The 26,150-nt window shown below is 42.8% G+C and overlaps 2 protein-coding genes across 2 annotated transcripts; both read right to left on the reverse strand.

The window, feature by feature from the left end:
- Window positions 1-8,888: 8,888 nt before the first annotated feature.
- On the reverse strand, window positions 8,889-13,371 carry fam110c (family with sequence similarity 110 member C). Its single transcript, XM_055885210.1, has one exon. The coding sequence runs from the start codon at window positions 13,183-13,185 to the stop codon at window positions 12,106-12,108; it is 1,080 nt and encodes a 359-aa protein (XP_055741185.1). The 5' UTR covers window positions 13,186-13,371; the 3' UTR covers window positions 8,889-12,105.
- Window positions 13,372-14,498: 1,127 nt separating this feature from the next.
- On the reverse strand, window positions 14,499-25,599 carry LOC129825649 (uncharacterized). The gene is made up of 4 exons (XM_055885844.1): window positions 25,497-25,599; window positions 18,605-18,718; window positions 15,313-15,430; window positions 14,499-15,119 (listed from the first exon to the last, which is right to left on the reverse strand). Exons 1-4 carry the CDS (start codon window positions 25,597-25,599, stop codon window positions 14,810-14,812), a joined length of 645 nt encoding a protein of 214 aa, XP_055741819.1. The 3' UTR covers window positions 14,499-14,809.
- Window positions 25,600-26,150: the final 551 nt, after the last annotated feature.

Below are 26,150 nucleotides of genomic sequence, written 5' to 3' on the forward strand. Positions count from 1 at the left end.
TGCGAGATGTCACCAAACAATAGCATGATGCACAACACTGCCAAGTGGGACAGTTCGTGTCACTCACTCATCATTGGGCTTTTGTTTCAAATGCATCTTTCACTCTGAGTAACCTACCAACCATTACAACTAGCCACAGTTATAGGATGAAAATAACAGCTTGATAGCTACAGTGCATTCGGAAAGTATTCAGATCCCTGGACTTTTTCCAAATTTTGTTACATTACAGCCTTATTCTAACATGGATTAAATTGTTTTTCTCCTCATCAATCTACACACAATACTACATAATGACAAAGCAAAAACAGGTTTTTATAATTTTTTGCAAATTTCAACAACAAAAAACGAAAATACGACATTTACGTAAGTATTCAGACCCTTTGCTCAGGACTTTGTTGAAGCACATTTGGCAGCGATTACAACCTCTAGTCTTCTTGGGTATGATGCTACAAGCTTGGAAAACCTGTATTTGGGGAGTTTCTCCTATTCTTCTATGCAGATACTCTCAAGCTCTGTCAGGTTGGATGGGGAGCGTCGCTGCACAGAAGTCCAGGCTCTAGCTGGGCCACTCAAGGACATTCAGAGACTTGTCCCAAAGCCACTCCTGCATTGTCTTGGCTGTGTGCTTAGGGTCGTTGTCCTGTTGGAAAGTGACCCTTCGCCCCAGTCTGAAATCCTGAGCGCTCTGGAGCAGGTTTTCATTAAGGATCTCTCTGTACTTTGCTCCGTTCATCTTTCCCTCGATCCTGACTAGTCTGCCAGTCGCTGCTGTTGAAAAAACATCTCCACATCATGATGCTGCCACCACCATGCTTCATCGTAGGGATGGTGCCAGGTTTCGTCTAGATGTGACGCTTTGCATTCAGGCCAAAGAGTTCAATCTTGGTTTCATCAGACCAGAGAATCTTGTTTCTTATGGTCTGAGAGTCCTTTAGGTGCCTTTTGACAAACTCCAAGCAGGCTGTCATGTGCCTTTTACTAAAAAGTGGCTTCTGTCAGGTCACTCTACGATAAAGGCCTGAAATGTTCTCCCATCTCCACAGAGGAACTCTGGAGCTCTGTCAGAGTGAGCATTGGGTTCTTGGTCCCCTCCCTGACCAAGGCCCTTCTCCCCCGATTGCTCAGTTTGGCTAGGCGACCAGCTCTAGGAAGAGTCTTGGTGGTTTCAAACTTCCATTTAAGAATGATGGAGGCCACTGTGTTCAATGCTGCAGACATTTTTTGGTACCCTTCCCCAAATCTGTGCCTTGACAAAATCCTGTCTCGGAACTCTACGGACAATTCTTTCTACCTCATGGCTTGGCTTTTGCTCTGACATGCACTGTCAAGTGTGTGACTTTCCAAATCATGTCCAGTCAATTGAATTTACCACAGGTGGACTACAATCAAGTTGAAGAAACATCTTAAGGATGATCAATGGGAACAGGATGCAACTGAGTTCAATTTTGAGTCTCATAGCAGAGTCTGAATACTTATGTAAATAAGGTATTTCTGTTTTTTATTTGTAATAAATTTGCTAACATTTCTAAAAACCTGTTTTTGCTTTGTCATGATGGGGTATTGTGTGTAAATTGTTGAGAATTTGTTTTATTTAGTCCATTTTAGAATAAGGCTGTAACGTAACAATAATCGGAAGAAGGGAAGGGGTCTGAATAGTTTCCGAATGTTTTTATTTGACAATAAGTAGTAACCATTGGTGAAGCTATGGTTAAGTAGCTCTAAATTATGTGTTCTTGTTTGTGGACGTGAACATTTTTTGACAAGTAAATGAAACGATTATGATGACGAAACATGTATCAATGTGACGACAGCAAAACGCCACAGTAGATTGCGTCATTGTGCTTAGATGATGTATATCATCCTAACATTATGAACAGCCAGTTTGTAACTGTCTGGGCAGACTCACTCTCATGTGGGTCTCCAACAGTAGCCTAAGAGTCTGTTTATGTTATCATGCCAGCTCCTTGTCTCTCAATGTCATTCCAAGCATGTTTGGCTCACTTGACAATGACATCATTGGAGTTGACAAGAGCACAAACAGTTCTGGGACCAGGCTAGGAAGTAGGTGTTTACTTCCCTAAGGTACATTTCGGATTCAGCTACAAAGTTCTACCAGGTAAGTAAAGTGAACCAAAGTTTGTAAGCTTTGGTGAAGAGTGCTGCCAGACATCAGACAGCACTAGGACCCATTGCGAATGGGAGTTGACTTCTGACATGACACCACAGTACCACCCTATGGCATCATCCGGGACTGTCTAAGACTCATTGCTGCAGATTTAATGGGGCTTCGTGCCCCCTTAAAGTGTATTATTCTTCTACTGCACATTTAAATCAATAAATATTTTGATGAACTACATCAACACTGTCTCTTTTTTTAGGTGTCAGCACACGCACACACAAACTCCGGGCCTTTTTAAATACAGAAAAGAATGGCCCTATCTGTGTGTGTGTGTGTGTGTGTGTGTGTGTGTGTGTGTGTGTGTGTGTGTGTGTGTGTGTGTGTGTGTGTGTGTGTGTGTGTGTGTGTGTGTGTGTGTGTGTGTGTGTGTGTGTGTGTGTGTGTGTGTGTGTTTGCGTGCGTGCGTGCGTGCGTGCGTGCGTGCGTGCGTGTGTGTGAGAGAGAGAGAAGCAGATCACAAGTAGACACCTTGTTGTAAGGACACTTCCACAGAGTGAGTAACATTCTACATTGGACCGCAAGCATGCCCTGATCCAATTCACATAATATGTATATTTTTTCTTTTGTGATCTCGTTTTAGTCAGATTTTCTTAAATCAGCTATTACTATGGGATGTATCATGAGAACTAACTTCACGCAGATAAGCAGCTCATACAGTAAGAAAGACATTGGCCACATACATCGTTTAGGTTTGTTATGGAGAGCGAGGCCCAGTTCCAATCTGATGCTGCCTCCTAGGGGCTACCTTGAAATGTACATCAAACCACAAATAGGCTGCTACTAGTAGCAATGTGCTGCCTTTGCTCTAAACTGGAGTAAAAAAAATATATACACTGCTCAAAAAAATAAAGGGAACACTTAAACAACACAATGTAACTCCAAGTCAATAACACTTCTGTGAAATCAAACTGTCCACTTAGGAAGCAACACTGATTGACAATACATTTCACATGCTGTTGTGCAAATGGAATAGACAACAGGTGGAAATTATAGGCAATTAGCAAGACACCCCCAATAAAGGAGTGGTTCTGCAGGTCGTGACCACAGACCACTTCTCAGTTCCTATGCTTCCTGGCTGATGTTTTGGTCCCTTTTGAATGCTGGTGGTGCTTTCACTCTAGTGGTAGCATGAGACGGAGTCTACAAACCCACACAAGTGGCTCAGGTAGTGCAGATCATCCAGGATGGCACATCAATGCGAGCTGTGGCAAGAAGGTTTGCTGTGTCTGTCAGCGTAGTGTCCAGAGCATGGAGGCGCTACCAGGAGACAGGCCAGTACATCAGGAGACGTGGAGGAGGCCGTAGGAGGGCAAAAACCCAGCAGCAGGACCGCTACCTCCGCCTTTGAGCAGGAGGAGCACTGCCAGAGCCCTGCAAAATGACCTCCAGCAGGCCACAAATGTGCATGTGTCTGCTCAAACGGTCAGAAACAGACTCCATGAGGGTGGTATGAGGGCCCGACATCCACAGGTGGGGGTTGTGCTTACAGCCCAACACCGTGCAGGATGTTTGGCATTTGCCAGAGAACACCAAGATTGGCAAATTCGCCACTGGCGCCCTGTGCTCTTCACAGATGAAAGCAGGTTCACACTGAGCACATGTGACAGACGTGACAGAGTCTGGAGACGCCGTGGAGAACGTTCTGCTGCCTGCAACATCCTCCAGCATGACCGGTTTGGCGGTTGGTCAGTCATGGTGTGGGGTGGCATTTCTTTGGGGGGCCGCACAGCCCTCCATGTGCTCGCCAGAGGTAGCCTGACTGCCATTAGGTACCGAGATGAGATCCTCAGACCCCTTGTGAGACCATATGCTGGTGCGGTTGGCCCTGGGTTCCTCCTAATGCAAGACAATGCTAGACCTCATGTGGCTGGAGTGTGTCAGCAGTTCCTGCAAGAGGAAGGCACTGATGCTATGGATTGGCCCGCCCGTTCCCCAGACCTGATTCCAATTGAGTACATCTGGGACATCATGTCTCGCTCCATCCACCAACGCCACTTTGCACCACAGACTGTCCAGGAGTTGGCGGATGCTTTAGTCCAGGTCTGGGAGGAGATGCCTCAGGAGACCATCCGCCACCTCATCAGGAGCATGCCCAGGCGTTGTAGGGAGGTCATACAGGCACGTGGAGGCCACACACACTACTGAGCCTCATTTTGACTTGTTTTAAGGACATTACATCAAAGTTGGATCAGCCTGTAGTGTGGTTTTCCACTTTAATTTTGAGTGTGACTCCAAATCCAGACCTCCATGGGTTGATAAATTTGATTTCCATTGATAATTTTTGTGTGATTTTGTTGTCAGCACATTCAACTATGTAAAGAAAAAAGTATTTAATAAGAATATTTCATTCATTCAGATCTAGGATGTGTTATTTTAGTGTTCCCTTTATTTTTTTGAGCAGTGTATATATATTTCACCTTTATTTAACCAAGTAGGCTAGTTGAGAACAAGTTCTCATTTAAAACTGCGACCTGGCCAAGATAAAACAAAGCAGTGCGACAGAAACAACAACACAGAGTTACACATGGAATAAACAAGAGTACAGTCAATAACACAATAGAAAAAAAGAAAGTCTATATACAGTGTATGCAAATTGCGTGAGGAGGTAAGGCAATAAACAGGCCATAGTCGCGGAGTAATTATAATTTAGTAAATTAAACACTGGAGTGATAGATGAGCAGATGATGATGTGCAAGTAGAAATACTGGTGTGTAAAAGAGCAGAAAAGTAAATAAAAACAATATGGGGATGAGGTAGGTAGATTGGGTGGGCTATTTACAGATGGGTTATGTACAGCTGCAGCGATCGGTTAGCTGCTCAGATAGCTGATGTTTAAAGTTAGTGAGGGAAATATAAGTCTCCAGCTTCAGAGATTTTTGCAATTCGTTCCAGTCATTGGCAGCAGAGAACTGGAAGGAAAGGCGACCAAAGTAGGTGTTGGCTTTGGGGATGACGAGTGAGATATACCTGCTGGAGCGCGTGCTACGGGTGGGTGTTGTTATTGTTACCAGTGAGCTGAGATAAGGCAGAGCTTTACCTAGCATAGACTTATAGATAACCTGGAGCCAGTGTGTCTGGCGACGAACATGTAGCGAGGGCCAGCCGACTAGAGCATACAGGTCGCAGTGGTGGGGGGTCTAAGGGGCTTTGGTGACAAAATGGATGGCACTGTGATAGACTGCATCCAGTTTGCTGAGTAGAGTATTGGAAGCTATTTTGTAAATGACATCGCCGAAGTCGAGGATCGGTAGGATAGTCAGTTTTACGAGGGTATGTTTGGCGGCGTGAGTGAAGGAGGCTTTGTTGCAAAATAGGAATCCAATTCTAGATTTAATTTTGGATTGGAGATGTTTAATATGAGTCTGGAAGGAGAGTTTACAGTCTAGCCAGACACCTAGGTATTTGTAGTTGTCCACATATTCTAAGTCAGAACCGTCCAGAGTAGTGATGCTAGTCGGGCGGGCGGGTTAACGGTTAACAGCTAACGGTTGAAAAACATACATTTGGTTTTAACTAGCGTTTAAGAGCAGTTGGAGGCCACGGAAGGAGTGTTGTATGGCATTGAAGCTCGTTTGGAGGTTAGGTAACACAGTGTCCAAAGAAGAGCCAGATGTATACAGAATGGTGTCGTCTGCATAGAGGTGGATCAGGGAAACACCAGCAGCAAGAGTGACATCGATGATATAAACAGAGAAAAGAGTCGGCCCGAGAATTGAACCCTGTGGTACCCCCATAGAGACTGCCAGAGGTCCGGACAACAGGCCCTCCGATTTGACACACTGAACTCTGTCTGAGAAGTAGTTGGTGAACCAGGCGAGGCAGTCATTTGAGAAACCAAGGCTGTTGAGTCTGCCGATAAGAATACGGTGATTGACAGAGTCGAAAGCCTTGACCAGGTCGATGAAGACAGCTGCACAGTACTGTCTTTTATCGATGGCGGTTATGATATCGTTTAGTACCTTGAGCGTGGCTGAGGTGCACCTGTGACCAGCTCGGAATCCGGATTGCACAGCGGAGAAGGTACGGTGGGATTCGAAATGGTCAGTGATCTGTTAATTAACTTGGCATTCGAAAACTTTAGAAAGGCAGGGCAGGATGGTTATAGGTCTATAAGAGTTTGGGTCTAGAGTGTCACCCCCTTTGAAGAGGGGGATGACAGCGTCAGTTTTCCAATCTTTAGGGATCTCGGACGATACGAAAGAGAGGTTGAACAGACTGGTAATAGGGGTTGCAAAAATGGCGGCTGATAATTTTAGAAAGAGAGGGTCCAGATTGTCTAGCCCAGCTGATCTGTACGGGTCCAGGTTTTGCAGCTCTTTCAGAACATCTGCTATCTGGATTTGGGTGAAGGAGAAGCTGGGGAGGCTTGGGCAAGTAGCTGCGGGGGGTGCGGAGCTGTTGGCCGGGGTTGGGGTAGGCAGGAGGAAAGCATGGCCAGCCGTAGAGAAATGCTTATTGAAATTCTCGATTATCGTGGATTTATCGGTGGTGACAGTGTTTCCTAGCCTCAGTTCAGTGGGCAGCTGGGAGGAGGTGCTCTTGTTCTCCATGGACTTTACAGTGTCCCAAAACTTTTTGGAGTTAGAGCTACAGGATGCAAATTTCTGTTTGAAAAAGCTAGTCTTTGCTTTCCTGACTGTATTGGTTCCTGACTTCCCTGAAAAGTTGCATATCGCGGGGACTATTCAATGCTAATGCAGTTCGCCACAGGATGTTTTTGTGCTGGTCGAGGGCAGTCAGGTCTGGAGTGAACCAAGGGCTATATCTGTTCTTAGTTCTACATTTTTTAAAAGGGCATGGTTATTTAAGATGGTGAGGAAATTACTTTTAAAGAATGACCAGGCATCCTCGTCTGACGGGATGAGGTCAATATCCTTCCAGGATACCTGGGCCAGGTCGATTAGAAAGGCCTGCTCGCAGAAGTGTTTAAGGGAGCGTTTGACAGTGATGAGGGGTGGTTGTTTGACCGTGGACCCATAGCGGATGCAGGCAATGAGGCAGTGATCGCTGAGATCCTGATTGAAAACAGCAGAGGTGTATTTGGAGGGCAAGTTGGTCAGGATAATATCTATGAGGGTGCCCATGTTTATGGATTTAGAGTTGTACCTGGTGGGTTCCTTGATAATTTGTGTGAGAATGAGAGCATCTAGCTTAGATTGTAGGACTGCCGGAGTGTTAAGCATAAAACAGTTTAGGTCACCTAACAGTACAAACTCTGAAGATAGATGGGGGGCAATCAATTCACATATGGTGTCCAGGGCACAGCTGGGAGCTGAGGGGGGTCTATAACAGGCGGCAAAAGTGAGAGACTTATTTCTGTAGAGATAATTTTTTTAAATTAGAAGCTCGAACTGTTTCGGCATAGACCTGGATAGTATGACAGAACTTTGCAGGCTATCTCTGGAGTAGATTGCAACTCCTCCCCATTTGGCAGTTCTATCGGACGGAAAATGTTGTAGCTGAGTATGGAAATCTCAGAATTTTTGGTGACCTTTCTAAGCCAGGATTCAGACACAGCAAGGACATCAGGGTTGGCGGAGTGTGCTAAAGCAGTGAGTAAAACAAACTTAGGGAGGAGGCTTCTGATGTTAACATGCATGAAACTAAGGCTTTTTCGGGTTACAGAAGTCAACAAATGAGAGTGCCTGGGGACACGCAGGGCCTGGGTTAACATCCACATCACCCAAGGAACAGAGGAGGAGTAGGATGAGGGTACGGCTATAGGCTATCAAAACTGGTTGTCGAGTGAGGTTGGGGACAGAGAATAAAAGGAGCAGATTTCTGGGCGTGGTAGAATAGATTCAGGGCATAATGTACAGACAGGGGTATGGTGGAGTGCAGGTACAGTGGAGGGAAATGGGATTGGTTTTTACAGTAGTGTTGCAGTCCTCTGAATGCTTGGGAGTGTAGAGGCAGGATGATACTTGTCCCTGTGCTGCTGTCAGCCCCTTCTAGGGAACTCTGGAGGAGACATGGGTGTGCCCATAACATAGGTGAGGCTGAAAAGTGTGTACCTGCCTACAACAGACAGGAAACAGCACATTCGTGAGTGGAGGGGGCGTTAATGATGGCCTGATTAGGACAATTGGCAAATAAACGTGTGTAATAACATCCCACTTGGCACACCACGTCATTTTAAAGTGAAAATGTGTGTCATTTGTGGTTGAGATGTTGATCAATAAGATTTAAACCTTTATTCACTCACTCAAAAAGACTGAAGTTTTTTAAATTCCCAATGTGTTATCACTAGGTTTACAACACAACCAAAGATCAACATTTAAAGGAGATGTATCCAATGCTTGAATAGATATACAGTATCTAATGCTTGAGCCACTGGCCTAATTCTATTATTTAACTTTTATTTTTGGTTTAGTTGGAGACCGTTAATCCAACATATTATTTGTTAAATTGTTGACAAGTTAATAAGCTGTTTACTGAATTGCAAAAGTGATATTGAATTGTGTTTGGTTGTCAACGTAACCAAATATCAACATATGAAGAAGATGTATATTATGTGCCACTGACTTAGTCTGACTTTATTTCCAGTTTGTTTACAAAATAATAATTGATAAATTGGATTCTCCATTTCAACCAAAAATCTAAGTTAAAGAATAGGAATAAATCAAATCAAACTTTAACAGCACTTTAAATAAAGTTTGATTGATTTAGTCCTATTCTTTAACTTAGATTTTTGGTTGAAATGGAGATGTGAATCCAACATATTCATTATTAACATGAAGATTACATTTGACATCAATCAAAGCAGGAAAACCCTAGGCTTACAGTGCATTCGGAAAGTATTCAGACCCCTTGATCTTTTCCACATTACAGCCTTATTCTAAAATTGATTAAATAAAATTCAATCTTCATCAATCTACACACAATACACCATAATTAAAAAACGAAACAGGTTTTTAGAAATGTTAGCAAATTTATTACAACGCCCCCAGAAATACCTTATTTACATTAAGTATTCAGACTGTTTGCTATGAGACTCGAAATTGAGCTCAGGTGCATCCTGTTTCCATTTATCATCCTTGAGATGTTTCTACAACCTGATTGGAGTCCACCTGTGGTAAATTCAATTGATTGGACATGATTTGGAAAGGCACACACACCTGTCTATATAAGGTCCCACAGTTGACAGTGCACGTCAGAGCAAAAGCCAAGCCATGAGGTCGAAGGAATTGTCCGTAGAGTTCCCAGACAGGATTTTGTCAAGGCACAGATATGGGGAAGGGTACCAAAACATTTCTGCAGCATTGAAGGTCCCCAAGAACACAGTGGCCTCCATCATTCTTAAGTGGAGGACGTTTGGAATCACCAAGACTCTTTCTAGAGTTGGCAGCCTGGCCAAACTGAGCAATCAGGGCAGAAGGGCCTTGGTCAGGGAGGTGAGCAAGAACCCGATGGTCACTCAGACAGAGCTCCAGAGTTCCTCTGTGGAGATGGGAGGACCTTCGAGAAGGACAACCATCTTTGCAGCACTCTACCAATCCAGCCTTTATGGTAGAGTGGCCTGACGGAAGCAACTCCTCAATAAAAGACACATGACAGCCCACTTGACAACGCAAGAGTGACAAGTCTCTGAATGTCCTTGAGTGGCCCAGCCAGAGATCTTGGATGTTTCAACAAAGTACAAAGAAAAGGGTAAATGTGATATGTAAATGTGTTATTTTTCATTTGATTTAAATTTGCAAAAATGTCTAACCCTGTTTTTGCTTGGTCATTATGGGTTATTGTGTGTAGATTGATGAGGAAAAAACCCAATTGAATCCATTTCAGAATAAGGCTGTAACGTAACAAAAAAGTGGAAAAAGTCTGAATACTTTCCAAATGCACTGTATATGTATTGTCTATTTTTAGTTGAACCCTGGGGTTAAATTTAAAACAAGAGCTGTTGATGACTTTGCAAATGCTATAGTATATAGGCCTAAATAGTATCATTGATGATATGTAAAGTCTGCTTACACTTCATTTGATCTTTTAAGCCCTCCCTTTAAAATTACTTCGATAGCAACAGTGAATCTAGTCACTACATTTACATTTTAGTCCTTTAGCAGACTAAGTGACTTATCAGAGCAGTTAGGGTTAAGTGCCTTGCTTAAGGGCACATCGACAGTTTTCACCTGGTGAAAACTGAACCTTTCAGTTTCTGGCCCAACGTTCTTAACCCCTAGGCTACCTGTCGCCTGCTTATTAAGAGATCTCTCAATAGTCATTCTCACGGTAGCACATTGGTAGTAATTGGTGACAAATATCAAAGATAAGTGGGGCAGGGCTTGCTTAAAACCCTGGAGGGGGGACATAATGGATAGATGTAGATAGCTCAATTTTCCAGTAGGAGGTACTGCTCAGCCTATTGTTTACTTTTTGATAGTGGATATAATGTTGAAGATCTGACGTTGTTTCAAATGTACAACTTCAACATATTTAATACAAGGTTTGTCTATGTTAAAAATTGGTTACCATGATGACATAATTCTGTGGTTGAAATTTCACCCTCAAAACAGTTAACGTTGATTCCTTTTTTCAAATCAAATGTATTTTCCACATAGATTCCACGTCACAACACATTGACAAATTACATTGAAACAACGTTGATTCAACCAGTTTGTGCCCAGTGGGATGTGTGTGCTAACAGATGGACATGTGGATTAAGAATGTATAATCCATATACACACATGAGTAGTTGACTGTGTTATTCTGTGTTCTCTCTCTCTCTCCCCCTCACTTTTCTTCCTGTCATGTTACTGCCTGTGGGCTGTAATTACAGGGAGAGAAGAAGGTAGGGTTGAGGGGAGAACAGAGAGAGAGTGAAATAGAGACGAGTAGTAGTGGCAGAATGTGCAAGAAAAAAAAGGAAGATATATTCAGTTACATTCAAACACTGACCTTTAACCTAATACATTTTCAAATTACCAGGTGCACTCTCTCATGGTTGCTTCAAGACTACCTGCCCTAGAGACAATAAACTTTTGTTCAGGTTGCCTCGGGCTCAGACAATTATAAAAACCCTGAAACCATCCATTCAATCTGTACCAGAGATATTTATGCCCAGTATTGATTGAACTGTTTAATGATTCTACAATGTGGCAATAACTAGATGTGCTTTGGTATTCCAATAGAACTGTTCATGAAATTATAACCCGGAAGAGGTTAACGGTTTAACTGACATAAGAACACATACTGTACAAAGGTCTATTTCCACCAGAAATACAGGTCATGTCTATAAAAAATAACAGCAATAATAAAACCTATAGTCCAAAGATAGACCTCACAGATTCTCTTGGTTGACTATTTGTACTTGTAACATTTGTACTAACACATAAGCGTTCACACACAACCAATAAACGTGTTTCATCAGCGAAGTAGTGAACAGTGAAATCACACACACATGTTTGTTTTACTATCCTTGTTGGGACCAAACAATTGATTCTCATTCAAAATCATATTTTCCCTAACCCTAACCCTAATTGTAACCCAAACACCTAAGTCTAAAATGGCCTTTTTCCTTGTGGGAACCAGCAACATTTCCCCACTTATCTGAATTGTCCTTATTTTACTATCCTTGTGAGGATTTCTGATCCCCACAAGGATAGTAATACAAACACACACACACACACACACACACAAACATATAACCTATTGTGCAATAGCCAAGAAAACATTGTGTGAAGGCCAGGAATGTCATGTAGTATCCATCTGTTAGACTCTGATAGACAACTTGGCAGTCAGTAGTCTAACAGATATATTTATGTAAATTGCTTGGATTGAAATAATGATGCATTTCAGAGGCAGACCCAGCTTAACATTTTAGTGGGTAAGGAATAGCCTCGGCCTAAAACAGGCAGCCTATAGGCAGGCCTAATAGAGAGGCCTACGCTGCTAAATAAGCCTATATGTAGGCGTTGAATACAGAAATGTCAGTTTAGATCTCGTAATTTCTTCCCAGACTCTTTGGCATTTTTACAGCTGTACAGCCATTTTATAATCCTGGCATTGCGCTCAATTACCGATGTCCCCTGTCGAACAGTTTCATGCATCTCCTCTTCCAGTAATCCTTCGTTACTGTCCTCGCCACTATTCCGTGTGAACCCGTCATCTGACGTCGAGATGCTGACGCTTCGGATTTTATTGGCAAGTTCATCCGAACATGCGGAAAAGTTGTCTTTGCCCAGGGACTCTATGACTTCGCCATTCAGTCCGCAGTATTTGAAGAAGGCATCAAAGTCGGCAAAGTTTTTGGAATATCTTGAGCTGATGTCAGAGTGAGAACGGCCGACCCCTTTGCGAGTCCTCCTCTGAACTTCCGCTACTCTTTTGTGAGTGGGTCTATGCATCACAGCTGGGGACACTTTTGGCACCGGGCTTCTTATGCCCGTCCAATCTTCATCTGTAGATATAGATTGTGTTTCTGGCTGTATGGGTTTCGAATAGCCAGCCTTTGAATCACATTCCTTGGCAAGTCCTTCGGGTGTCGTACATTTGGTATACATTTCCTCTTCCTCACATTCCTTACCTGATGCCTCAGGTAGTAAACTTGCCTTATCCAGAGAGCTGAGCAACAACCTGCGCCCCAAATTCAGTTTATTTTTCTCACGCGTCGATCCTTTCACAAGTTCACATTTCTGTCGGTACAGTAAAAGTGAGTCTCTTCTTTTGGAGCTCGTACGATGCACCACATGTTTGTCCTCCGGCGGCGAAGGCCCTCCTTGCACACTGCTTGTACCCGCAGGCGAATTCCTCCCACTGTTCCTACAGTTCCAGTTGGAGCTCCGGTGAGACGATCCGTTACTACTAACAGAGGCAGATCCAAAACTAACCACGGGCTCCTGTATCGAGTTGACCACCTGTTGACTTTTGACATACTGTTTTTTACTTGCGGCAAGCATCTCCACTGCGCTCATGCGTCCCGTCTCCTCGCTCTCCAGTTCCATCTGTTTCCGAAGGTATTCCGGACCCTTCTCTAGAATTCTAGTGGCATCTACACCTTTGTTAGTCATATTGTTGGTTTTTGCTTTCAAAACACTTCGCTAGCTGGCATTCCAAAACTGTACTCAGAATGTAAAGGGATCCCGCGTTGCCAATCCATGTTCGCGCAGTGCCTAAATGTCCAGAAGCTCGAAGTAAGAACAATGAAATGTTCTACTGTACAAACAAGCTCGTGCCTTGTCCAAGCACGTACTAAAGCGGGAGTGTTCACCTTTCTGCTTAAACACATTACACAACCCCATCCCGTCTTGCGCAATGCCAGGTTGAACCAAACAAGTGGTATGCAAAGTACACCTGATCATCACCAGTTGTTGATATCTACCCCCCAATTTTTTTTAAACTGGTTACAAGTAAATAAGTTATTTTTTGTTGTTGAGGAAACCTAACTACATTTGTTGAAACCAAATGTATGATTAAATGCCAACTGTTATATTTATTTTTAACAAATCTATATTTTATGTTGCAACCTATTTCTTTCAACACTCAACTTGCTTTCCCATTTGGTTAAACCTAACAAACAACATAAATACAAAACTAATATTTAATGTTAATACAGCCCATTTTTTATTATTTTTATTTTTAATCATCCCAGCCCCCGTCCCCGCAGGAGGCCTTTTGCCTTTTGGTAGGCCGTCATTGTAAATAAGAATTTGTTCTTAACTGACTTGCCTAGTTCAATAACGGTAAAATAAATAACAATAAAACAAATAAAAGTAGATTTTCACTTTGGAGTTACCTATCCAAATGTCTTTAATTGGGTTACAAGCAATTAGATACATTTCTGTAAATAAAGATATTGAGTTGGTTCCATAACATGAACTCATTTCACGATTTACCAAATACATTCTTTACATACGTTCACATTTACTGGCTACAATATTGTAACCAAATGGTGGCAATCTCGACAATGGAAACCTTTCCATAGTCTTTCGTATCACATGCACTTATACAAATATAATTTGGGATTCAGTGCTGGCAGAGTACAGGTATAAGCTTGATAATATTAAAACATAACACTTTAACTGTAATGAAATTCACACACTGAAAGCCACGCCTCCAACTCTTCTAATAGGATGCCTCTACTTTATCGCCCCCACTGCTACGCAATGCAAATGAGCATGAGGTGTTAAAAGCCATTTCACACTTTCTGTGAAAATGTTATGACCTACACTGCCATTGGATGCAATGAAACCACCCCACTTTATATCCGGAAAATCCCATGCAGCGATATTAGAAGTTCCTGCAGCCATGTTACAAGTTCAAACACTTGAAGGCGTGATGTTCTGTTGTAGGCTATAGGCCCTAGATTGACAGGTTTTAACCCCCCCCCCCCCCCCCCCCCATATCATCGTTTTGAACTTCTAACTCGGTAGGAATAATAACCCACTGGGCAATAACCCACTGGGCACAGATTCAACGTCTATTCCACGTTGGTTCAACGTAATTTAATTGAATTGATGTGGACACAACGTTGATTCAACCAGTGTGTGCCAAGTGGGAAGGAAGGGAGTGGTTTGTGACACACAAGAGCAACCGCGGGGTAACGCTCGATCTGATTGAATCAAGACCCTAATTTTAGAAAGATTAAAAGGGCTGGAGTACAGCAGAGTCTATATGGAAACTAGTAACGCGTTGCTACTGATCAAACCAATCAAGTTTTTTGCATGAGGGTAGTTGACTGGCAGCAGACTGGGCTGTGGGGGAAGTAGGCCAGGTACTGGTGGCGGCAGACTTGGCACTGGAGGAAGCAGGTTGGACTGTAGTGGCCTGGGTGGGGATTGCAGCAGAGAAGTCAGCAGTAGTGGTGGTGAAGTCATCCAGAAGACTACCAACTGTGGGGTCCATTGCATAGTCCTCAAAATCAGTCTCCTCCGAGTCAGGGTTCATGTCCTGCATGGCCTTCTCAGTCTGCCTGAGCAGATAGTCCACACACCAATTAACTCTCCTGAAAATGAAAAAGACAGCAGAATGCAAAACGAGACAAAAATAAATGAATATGATTACAATATCTTCATCAAAACACTGACACAGTTTTGTTTCTGCCATGTTGTAATGGATGTAATGCTATTAGTTAAGAAATGACACTGTGTTATGTACTGAGATTCCTCTTCAAGGCTATAGCAGAAGAGAGCACTTACAGCTTAGAGCTGGCGGTGCCCTGAGAGACAGCAGAGACAGTGGTGGTCTTCACAATGGCTGTAGCAGAGGGGGTCTGGGAGAAAGGTGAAGTGGTCTTTATAGAGGCCCGTAGCAGGGCTGGAGAGGGGCCGGTAGAAAGGGCAAATGGCTGATTATTATATATATATATATATATATATATATTATAACCTAATATGAAAATTATTTATGAGTAAACAGTATTAAAAACAAATACATTTAATCAAAGAAGCTATTTTTATTTTATTTAACTAGGCAAGTCCATTAAGAACAAATTCTTATTTTCAAATGACAGCGGGTTAACTTTCATGTTCAGGGGAAGAACGACAGATTTTTACATTGCCAGCTCAGGGATATGATCTTGCAACCTTTCGGTTACTAGTCCAACGCTCTAACCACTAGGCTACCTGCCGTCCCCTATTGACAGGTTAAACTATATAATATTTACGCGAACAGGCTTTCTAGGGACATCGTGCTGAAATGATGAAGGAAATACAGAAAAATATTGATATGAATACCGACAATTTTCTTTCTCCATCATGTTTTGATTGATGTACAGTGCGTTCGGAAAGTATTCAGACCCCTTGTCTTTTCTCACAATTTGTTACGTTAAAGCCTTACCCTAAAATAGGCAAAAAAAATAAAATTCCCTAAGCAATCTACACACAATACCCCACAATGACAAAGTGAAAACAGGATTTTAGAATTTTTTTGCAAATGTATAAAATATAAAACAGAAATACCTTATTTACATAAGTATTCAGACTCTTTGCTATGAGACTCGAAATTGAGCTCAGGTGCGTCCTGTTTCCATTGATCATCCTTGAGATGTTTCTACAACTTGATTGGAGTCCACCTATGATAAATGCAATTGATTGGACGGGATTTGGAAAGGCACACACCTGTCTATAGAAGGTCCCATAGTTGACAGTGCATGTCAGCGCAAAAAACAAGCCATGAGGCCGAAGGAATTGTCCATAGAGCTCCAAGACAGGATTGTGTCAAGGCACAGATCTGGGGAAGGGTACCAAAACATTTCTGCAGCATTGAAGGTCCAAAAGAACACAGTGGCCTCCATCATTCTTAAATGGAAGAAGCTTAGAACCACCACGACTCTTCCTAGAGCTGGCCGCCCGGCCAAACTGAGCAATCGGGGGAGAAGGGCCTTGGTCAGGGAAGTAACCAAGAACCTGATGGTCACTCCGACAGTGCTCTAGAGTTCCTCTGTGGAGCTGGACAACCTTCACTGCAGCACTCCACCAATCAGGCCTTTATCGTAGAGTGGCAAGATGGAAGCCACTCCTCAGTAAAAGGCACATGATAGCCCGTTTGGAGTTTGTCGAAAGGTAACCAATATTGAACTCTTTGGCCTGAATGCCAAGCGTCACATCTGGAGGAAACCTGGCACCATCCCTACGGTGAAGCATGGTGGTGGCAGCATCATGCTGTGGGGATGTGTTTCAGCGGCAGGGACTGGGAGACTAGTCAGGATCGATGCAAAGATGAACGGAGCAAAGTACAGAGAGATCCTTGATGAAAACCTGCTCCAGAGGACTCAGGACCTCAACCTGGGCCAAAGGTTCACCTTCCAACAAGACAACGATCCTAAGCACATAGCCAAGACAACGCAGGAGTGGCTTCGGGACAAGTCTCTGAATGTCCTTGAGTGGCCCAGCCAGAGCCCAGACTTGAACCCGATGGAACATCTCTGGAGAGACCTGAAAATAGCTGTGCAGCGACACTATCCATCCAACCTGACAGTGTCACACCCTGATCTGTTTCACCTGTCTTGTGAAACATTGTCTCCATCCCCTCCAGGTGTCGCTGATTATCCCTGGTGTATTGTATCCCTGTGTTTCCTGTCTCTCTGTGCCAGTTCGTCTTGTTTGTTTTTCAAGTCAACCAGTGTTTTTCCCGTACTCCTGCTTCTATTCTCTTTTGCTAGTCTTCCTGGTTTTGACCCTTGCCTGTTTTCTGGACTCTGTACCCGCCTGCCTGACCATTCTGCCTGCCCTGACCTTGAGCCTGCCTGCCACTATGTACCTCCTGGACTGGTTTTGACCTTTTGCCTTTCCAAGACCATTCTCATGCCTACCCTTTTTGGATTGTTTAATAAATATCAAGACTCAAACGCGTCATACCCAAAAAGACTTGAGGCTGTAATTGCTGCCAAAGGTGCTTCAACAAAGTACTGAGTAAAGGGTCTGTAAACTTATGTAAATGTAATATTTCCATCCGTAAATTAGCAAATATTTAAAAAAAACTGTTTTTGCTTTGTCATTCTGGGTTATTGTGTGTAGATTGATGAGGGAAAAAACATGTTTAATACATTTTTGAATAAGAATGTAACATAACAAAGTGTGGAAAAAGACAAGGGGTCTGAATACATTCTGAAGGCACTGTAAGTTCTAGGTATTAGTTCTAAAATGACAACAGTGCAAGATGTAGTAGGCACAATATCAGACTCACAGAGGCCAGAGGATGGTTGAGGCAATCACAGAGGTTGTAGACAACTTGGCTGGGCTACGGACAATTTGTGTGTGTAAAAATATGTAGTTGCATGAAGATTATTTAAGGTTATACTGTTATAAACACAGATCAATACAAACCCAGATTTGCAACAAAAAAAATCCCCACAATTTCAATCTTGTCTCATCGCTGCAACTCCCCAACGGGCTCGGGAGGCATGCGTCCTCCAAAACATGACCCCCAAACCGCACTTCTTAACACCCGCCTGCCAGCAACACCAATGTGTCAGAGGAAACACTGTTCAACTGATGACCGAGGTCAGCCTGCAGGCACCCAGCCCCCCACGAGCCAAGTAAAGCCCCCCCACAGCCAAACCCTCCCCTATCACAGATGACGCTCTACCAATTGTGCGGCACCCTACAGGACTCCCAATCACAGCCAGTTGTGATAAAGCCAGGGATTGAACCCGGGTTTGTAGTGACACCTTTAGCACTGTAATGCAGTGCCTTAGACTGCTGCACCACTAGGTAGGCCACAAACCAAGCTTTTGACAAGTTAGCCTGCATTTAATTTACCCGAGCAGGCTTCCTTGCCAAGTTAAGGTTTGTTCTTGCTGCAGTCACATGAGAGCCCCCAAAACCTTTGCCTTTTGAACTGCAAAATATATTTAAAAAAAACTCATAGTCACAATGAACAGAGGTAACCAAGTCCCCTGTCAAAAGGATTATCTGAATCGATGTTCTATCATTGCTGCAGAGCCATTGTAGTTGAGGAAAATGTTGTGACAAAGAAGTTTATATTTACCATTGACAACAAGTTTTATGCAGTCCTCAATGGAGTAGTCTGAACAGCAGACCCAGAAGCAGGCGCTGGCAGAGCTGTAGGTGCTGGCCCAGCAGGTCCCCTGGTAGAGTCGTGCTTCAAATATAGGGGCGGGGGAATACAGAGACAACACTACAGTATGGTATCTAATTTCAGTGAATCAGAAAAGAGAATACATGTTGTTTAAGCTTCTAAGCTTCATTAATTTGACCTCCTGGGGGTGAAATCCACAGACACGTCTCTGAAGCTCCCCTAGCAGAGTTGTCCACGGACCTGTATTGTAATTCTCTATCTGTAACACTACATAAGGAAGCCTGTGATAGGAAGTCCCCTGCTGGTGACTGCACCATCTCCCAGCCCACTCAAGCAGCTCACCCTACTACCCATCCCCCACACCCAAAATTGGAAGTCAAGGGCTGATGAACTCTAGCGCTCTCTGGAACTTTCCTTAACCTGTTGTTATTGGTTGACAAGATCACAGCTTGGGACTTTGACACAGTGTATAGTCTCTTTGTTACAGTATGCGATGACAATTTGATGGCCAAATATTATAATAAAGTTGCTGTTCACTAGTAGTAAAAGCCTACATTTAATGACAGGTATTTCTATTGCAGTAATACAGTATGTTTCTAGATGAACACAATGTTCATGTCATAGGCCTATGCATGTTTTCCCATTATCTTGTGTCATAATAAATATTGAGACTCTAAAGAAATAACATGTTGCCACTGTAGCATTTGATTGATTGATGCCAGCGAGCGTTTGTCTTCCTTGATACAAGAAATAAAACATAATTAGCCAATCAGTTGTCCCTGGGTTGCAGCAAAACACACCCCCAAGGGAGGCCAGTTTGGATTTGACTGCATACCAATCAAATCCCTTCCTTTGCAAAATGTCATTTTCAGAAAAACGTATCTGTTTTTGGTCTGCTTGTGTTGATGCCCTGCAGTAGCTAGCTTGCTAAATCGGCCCTTTCCTAAGCCATGGATGGAGATGGGGATTTGGACTTAATTCTCTGTACAGGCCAATGATTATGATGCCGATTCTGATCTGAACCATAAATGAATATGTTGTGTCACTGGCCTGAGACAATTGAAGTTCAATATGTAGCCTAGAGGTAGCCTAGTAGGCTCACATTAACTAGCGAGCTAGCTAGATAAGTTAGCTGGTTCATTGTTGCCCATGCGAGGAAGTCAGGCTAGCAAGTATTTTAGCTGGGTAGCCTATGACAACAAAAACTAAAAGTGTACTGTATGACAGAGCCATAGACGGTTTTGACAACATGAAAGAGAGGAGGATGGCATTGGCTTTCAACTAGTCTACAAGTAGATTCAAAAAATGTTTTTACTTGTGCACACACACACACACGCACGCACACGCACACGCACACGCACACTCACACAAATCAGTACCATGGACAGCCACATGATATTTAGCAACGTTGATTGGACTAAATTGTTTTGGTATCTGTAGTTTATTTTCAGTGTATTAAACTAAGCATATATAGCCTTGTTGATTTGATGATGTTTAAATGTTTAAGTGTAAATGGTGCTGGAACAGCGAAGGCAGGGCTCCTGTTGTCTTTGGGCTGACTTGCGGTAACTCTGTGGTTCTAAATCAGTAGTTGTTTAGTAAACTGTGGAAAACATTAACTTGACCATGCTACAGATGATTTAACTGTTGGTATGAAATATTTGCTTTGTGGACTTCACGGGACAGATGTTGCTTTCCGGTTATGTGATGAAACAGACATATGTGTAGTTGAATTTATTCCGCCTTTGTGTGACTGTTGTCTTTTTGTTGTCTCTGCCTTATTGTATATCACGGTGGCGTATGAACGAATGCGTTATAGGGCAAACAATGCAATTATTACAACATAGGTTGTAATATGGCTTTTTTACTGGCTTGACTTCCCTAGTGATTTTACCCATGCACCACTACTGAGTACTGTACAACAATAGTGCATAGTTCTGACGGGTCATCTATCGGTCATTTCTCTTCCCAGCACATCCCTCTTAGAGGTCAAAGCCTCACCATGATATGATGGGAACGTTGTTGAGGTTAAAACAAATGAGTCTAGGAGGGAGCCACCTAACAGACTGACTAACACCCTGATGAATTTCAGCACTCCCTTGTTAGACAAGATCGAGTTCTTCTTTCTGGCTCTTTTTCACTGGGCGTTGACCCATTCCAGTGAACGTCTGTTTGATGCCAGTAAACCTTCCTGCACTCCCTATGGAGATCTGAAAACTCTCTCTTTGTGTGTGTTTGTAGTGTGTGTGTTTCTTTGTCTGTATTTGTGTGTTTGAGTTTATTTATTTTTTAATTTATTTTATTTCACCTTTATTTAACCAGGTAGGCTAGTTGAGAACAAGTTCTCATTTGCAACTGCGACCTGGCCAAGATAAAGCATAGCAGTGTGAACAGACAACAACACAGAGTTACATATGGAGTAAACAATAAACAAGTCAATACCATGGTAGAAAAAAAAGAGAGAATCTATATACAATGTGTGCAAAAGGCATGAGGTAGGCAATAAATCGAGTAATTACAATTTAGCAGATTAACACTGGAGTGATAAATCATCAGATGATCATGTGCAAGAAGAGATACTGGTGTGCAAAAGAGCAGAAAAGTAAATAAATAAAAGCAGTATGGGGGGTGAGGTAGGTAAATTGGGTGGGTAGTTTACAGATGGACTATGTACAGCTGCAGCGATCGGTTAGCTGCTCGGATAGCAGATTTTTAAAGTTGTTGAGGGAGATAAAAGTCTCCAACTTCAGAGATTTTTGCAATTCGTTCCAGTCGCAGGCAGCAGAGAACTGGAAGGAAAGGCGTCCAAATGAGGTTTTGGCCCTTTGGGATGATCAGTGAGATACACCTGCTGGAGCGCGTGCTACGGGTGGGTGTAGCCATCGTGACCAGTGAACTGAGATAAGGCGGCACTTTACCTAGCATAGCCTTGTAGATGACCTGGAGCCAGTGGGTTTGACGACGAACATGTAGCGAGGGCCAGCCGACTAGGGCATACAGGTCGCAGTGGTGGGTCGTATAAGGTGCTTTAGTAACAAAACGGATGGCACTGTGATAAACTGCATCCAGTTTGCTGAGTAGAGTATTGGAAGCTATTTTGTAAATGACATCGCCGAAGTCGAGGATCGGTAGGATAGTCAGTTTTACTAGGGTAAGTTTGGCGGCGTGAGTGAAGGAGGCTTTGTTGCGGAATAGAAAGCCGACTCTAGATTTGATTTTGGATTGGAGATGTTTGATATGAGTCTGGAAGGAGAGTTTGCAGTCTAGCCAGACACCTAGGTACTTATAGATGTCCACATATTCTAATTCGGAACCGTCCAGGGTGGTGATGCTAGTCGGGCGTGCGGGTGCAGGCAGCGAACGGTTGAAAAGCATGCATTTGGTTTTACTAGCGTTTAAGAGCAGTTGGAGGCCACGGAAGGAGTGTTGTATGGCATTGAAGCTCGTTTGGAGGTTAGATAGCACAGTGTCCAAGGAAGGGCCGGAAGTATACAGAATGGTGTCGTCTGCGTAGAGGTGGATCAGGGAATCGCCCGCAGCAAGAGCAACATCATTGATGTATACAGAGAAAATAGTCGGCCTGAGAATTGAACCCTGTGGTACCCCCATAGAGACTGCCAGAGGACCGGACAACATGCCCTCCGATTTGACACACTGAACTCTGTCTGCAAAGTAGTTGGTGAACCAGGCAAGGCAGACATTAGAAAAACTGAGGCTACTGAGTCTGCCGATAAGAATATGGTGATTGACAGAGTCGAAAGCCTTGGCCAGGTCGATGAAGACGGCTGCACAGTAATGTCTTTTATCGATGGCGGTTATGACATCGTTTAGTACCTTGAGCGAATCCTATTCACGCCAGAACCTGGCTGTAAAATGTAATCAAAACTGAACATGATTCACTCATTTTGTAATGTACAGTAAGTATTCCATGAATCACTGTTACGTTTTGATTTCCCTGCTCTGACCTATGTGGGTACACAAACAGGCCTAGTGAAGCACTGTACCCTGAGTGATAAATCCTGCTTTCACCCTTTAAATGTAATGACTGGACTTAATAAAATTACATTTAAAAGGAAATTGGCATTTACATCCACTATTACATCCATTATGTTAAGGAGACAAAAACTCTTTCACCCTCCTGTAATTGAAAACATGGATTCAATCAATTTAACCACAAACATGTGTATGTGTGAGTCAAGCTGGAGATATAGGCTGTCAGACTTTAATTAACAGTCAAAACAGTAGATGGCAGCATGTTCATGGTTAGCGTAGTTTGAAAACCAGTAATGTGTTGTTGCATTATGATTAGTTGAAATACATTATCTGATGATGGCCAGGCTGTAATGTTTGTTTGCTGTTCACCTGACGGAATACCTTCCCAAGAGCAACATTAGGGAGGACACATATTTTTCCTATTTTCTTTCGATAATTAACTGCTTACAACACATTACTGTATATTTTGCATTAGGTCATTGTTGTGACAGCCTGTTACAAAATTGCTGCCTGCTCAGTTTGCACACAGGGTCATTGAGAGGAATCAATCAAAAAAGTAAAGGTGTTACTTCATTCAACTTAATTTTTTGTTATTTTACCTTTATTTATACAGGTTTTTTCTCATTGAGATAACATCTCTTTTCCAAGAGAGACCTGGTCAAACTCATTCAATTAGAGAAAATGAATTTAAAATAATTGTTTTCTCAAAAAGTCTATTGACTTGTACTACATGTTCTAGCTAGCAGTTGATTGGTTACAATTACAGTCACCCTTTCCCTTGATTGGCTGTCTTGGCTTGTAGAGCCTCACTCTCACTATTCATTGGAGGTTTTTGGTGTTCCTCTGTACTGTATCCTCACTTTCCCCATGAATAATGACCTTGTCCTGAAGAAATCCCCAAGAACATGTAGTCCTTGGCAAGGACAATGTACAGCAATGAAAAGTGTGTTATTTCTCACAGGGGCCTCCTCATAACAAGGCTTTAATCTATTACTCTTTGAATGTTGTTTTAGTAGTTAACCGTGGAATTAGATGGCCAGAGACTCCATAGAGTATGACACAAACATGCTTATAGATGCTCGCACACACACACACACACACACACACACACACACACACACACACACACACACACACACACACACACACACACACACACACACACACACACACACACACACACACACACACACACACACACACACACACACACACACACACACACACACACACACACACACACACACACACAAACACATCTAGTAGATTACAGAGTTAGAATCCAGTGATGACTGTGAATAAAATAATAACATACACTTTCATTTCTAATAATAAAAAAAGGATAACTTTGTTTCTTGGCTTTGTGTTGACAGCCAGATGGTTCTATATTCTCATGGCTTCTCTTTTTGATATAAAATGTATTCTTCAATAGAGACATTGTGATATGTAGCATATGTAATTTTGCTGTTTTTACTGTCATTTAAATATTTGAACACTTTGTATGCAATGTTATCCCCCTACTGAATAAGTCCATGGATCCACATCAAGCTCCCAATTTACTGAAATGAGATTTCACAGGAATCTCAGTTGCACAGATATTTTGGTTGGTAATTACTGTAGTATTCAACCTATTTATGTTTGCAAAACTAAATTAAATGTCTCACTTTCTCTCCCAACATAATTTAACAGGGTTGGTTCTGCACCAATGGCAAAGCCACAAACCAGCTCAAATTCCAGACAACCTGTGGAGAAAAGCAAAGCTTTAGTGAGCGAAAACTGTCCATAATCTACTGTAATTTAACAATGTCCTCTAAAACATTAAAAAATACTGGAAATCTAGAGGAGAAGATGAGCGGTTAGCCACTCGGCTAACACTGGCGGAGCCAAGCACATTCCACATGAGCGCGTGCCATTGGAGAGAAGATGCCCAGAAAGGGATATTGAGCGTGTTGCAGGGAGGCAGCTCAAACCACAGCATCATCCTCCTTGCCAATCTAAAAACTGGTAATAAGACCACCCTATAATAATGGGCTCTATGTAGTTAAACTTGCCTCCTCACACAGATGTGCTGTCAGTGAAAAGGATTTACAATCAATCAAACGTATCCTTCCCCTCCATAAGATTTTTGTTAGGCTTGGTATTTCAACCGTTTATCATGCCACGAGGAGACATAAGCCTATAGATTTACATGTGGTTCATATGATAGAGGATCTTGGACACAATAGGGGGGCATTTGGAACACAAAATAAAATCTAAAAGTGTTTTATTCAGGCTTTTGGGGATTCATCTCTTTGGAAAATACTATTTTTGTTGCACAACAGCCATTAAAGTTCAGTAAGTGGCAATATTTTCCTGAAGATCCTTCCAGTTAATACATTTGACAAATCTCAAAAGAAAGGCTTAATGAAAAAACAAGATCCCATGTATCACACACTGTCTTAGGCCAATAGATATATACAGAAAATACTTGTAGGGGTGAATACAACATATGAGGGATGTGTTGCAATGTGAGCGTATCCTAAATAAATAAAGGGGATTGAACATCATGTCTGATGGTCCCACTTTGTTGGGTGACCTGCGCCAAAGTACAGAAACTGTCTGCTGAACCCTAAGCAGATCCTTGGCTCAGATGTGTCTTAAATGTGAAATCCAGATGTGACAAGTATCTATTCAAACCGATTATACGCCCGTCCACCTTTCCCTTTAACACGCTCTCTCTCTTCCTCTCTTTCCGTCTCTCTCTCATTCACTCCCTCCATTCTGGATCTCATAATGGTTCGGGGACAGGGGTCCAAACACATAGCCTCATTAGTGTGTTATATTGGTGAAAGGAAAATGGGTGGCACACCGAGAGACGACCCCAGCACACACCCTGGGCCAACCACCACTCCCCCTCCATACGGCCTGTCAGCATGGGAGCCCACTATAATAGCAGTCTTGGCACCCGCCATAGACTGGCTCACATTGTAGTCTCTGATTCATGAAATAAAGATTTCTGAGGTCTGTTTGTGATTATGAGCAAGAATAGCTTAATGGTGAGAGAGAGAGGGAGAGATGAGAAATAGAGGCAAGACGGATATATAATGTACAAAGAGACAGGGGTAGATAGAAAAAGACAGGGGTAGATAGAAAGAGACAGGGATAGAGAGAAAGAGACAAGGGTAGAGAGAAAGAGACAGGGGTAGAGCGAAAGAGACAGGGGTAGAGAGAAAGAGACAGGGGTAGAGAAAGAGACAAGGGTAGAGAGAAAGAGACAGGGGTAGAGCAAAAGAGACAGGGGTATATAGACTGAGACAGGGGTAGCGCGAAAGAGACAGGGGTAGAGCGAAAGAGACAGGGGTAGAGCGAAAGAGACAGGGGTAGAGCGAAAGAGACAGGGGTAGAGAGAAAGAGACAGGGGTAGATAGAAAGAGACAGGGGTAGCGCGAAAGAGACAGGGGTAGAGCGAAAGAGACAGGGGTAGAGCGAAAGAGACTGGGGTAGAGCGAAAGAGACAGGGGTA

The sequence above is a fragment of the Salvelinus fontinalis genome, chromosome 27, assembly GCF_029448725.1.
Source record: "Salvelinus fontinalis isolate EN_2023a chromosome 27, ASM2944872v1, whole genome shotgun sequence".
In the NCBI taxonomy this organism is placed as follows: domain Eukaryota; kingdom Metazoa; phylum Chordata; class Actinopteri; order Salmoniformes; family Salmonidae; genus Salvelinus; species Salvelinus fontinalis.

Excerpts from the sequence above, each read along its gene's own strand:
- fam110c (XM_055885210.1), bottom strand. The coding sequence starts at position 13,185 with ATGACTAACAAAGGTGTAGATGCCACTAGAATTCTAGAGAAGGGTCCG.
- LOC129825649 (XM_055885844.1), bottom strand. The coding sequence starts at position 25,599 with ATGGCGGGTGCCAAGACTGCTATTATAGTGGGCTCCCATGCTGACAGG. Across the intron at positions 18,719-25,496 it reads TGTGCTGGGGTCGTCTCTCG|CACGACTCTACCAGGGGACC; the intron begins GTGTGCCACCCA and ends CTATATTTGAAG. Across the intron at positions 15,120-15,312 it reads GGCACCGCCAGCTCTAAGCT|GAGAGTTAATTGGTGTGTGG; the intron begins GTAAGTGCTCTC and ends TTTCATTTTCAG.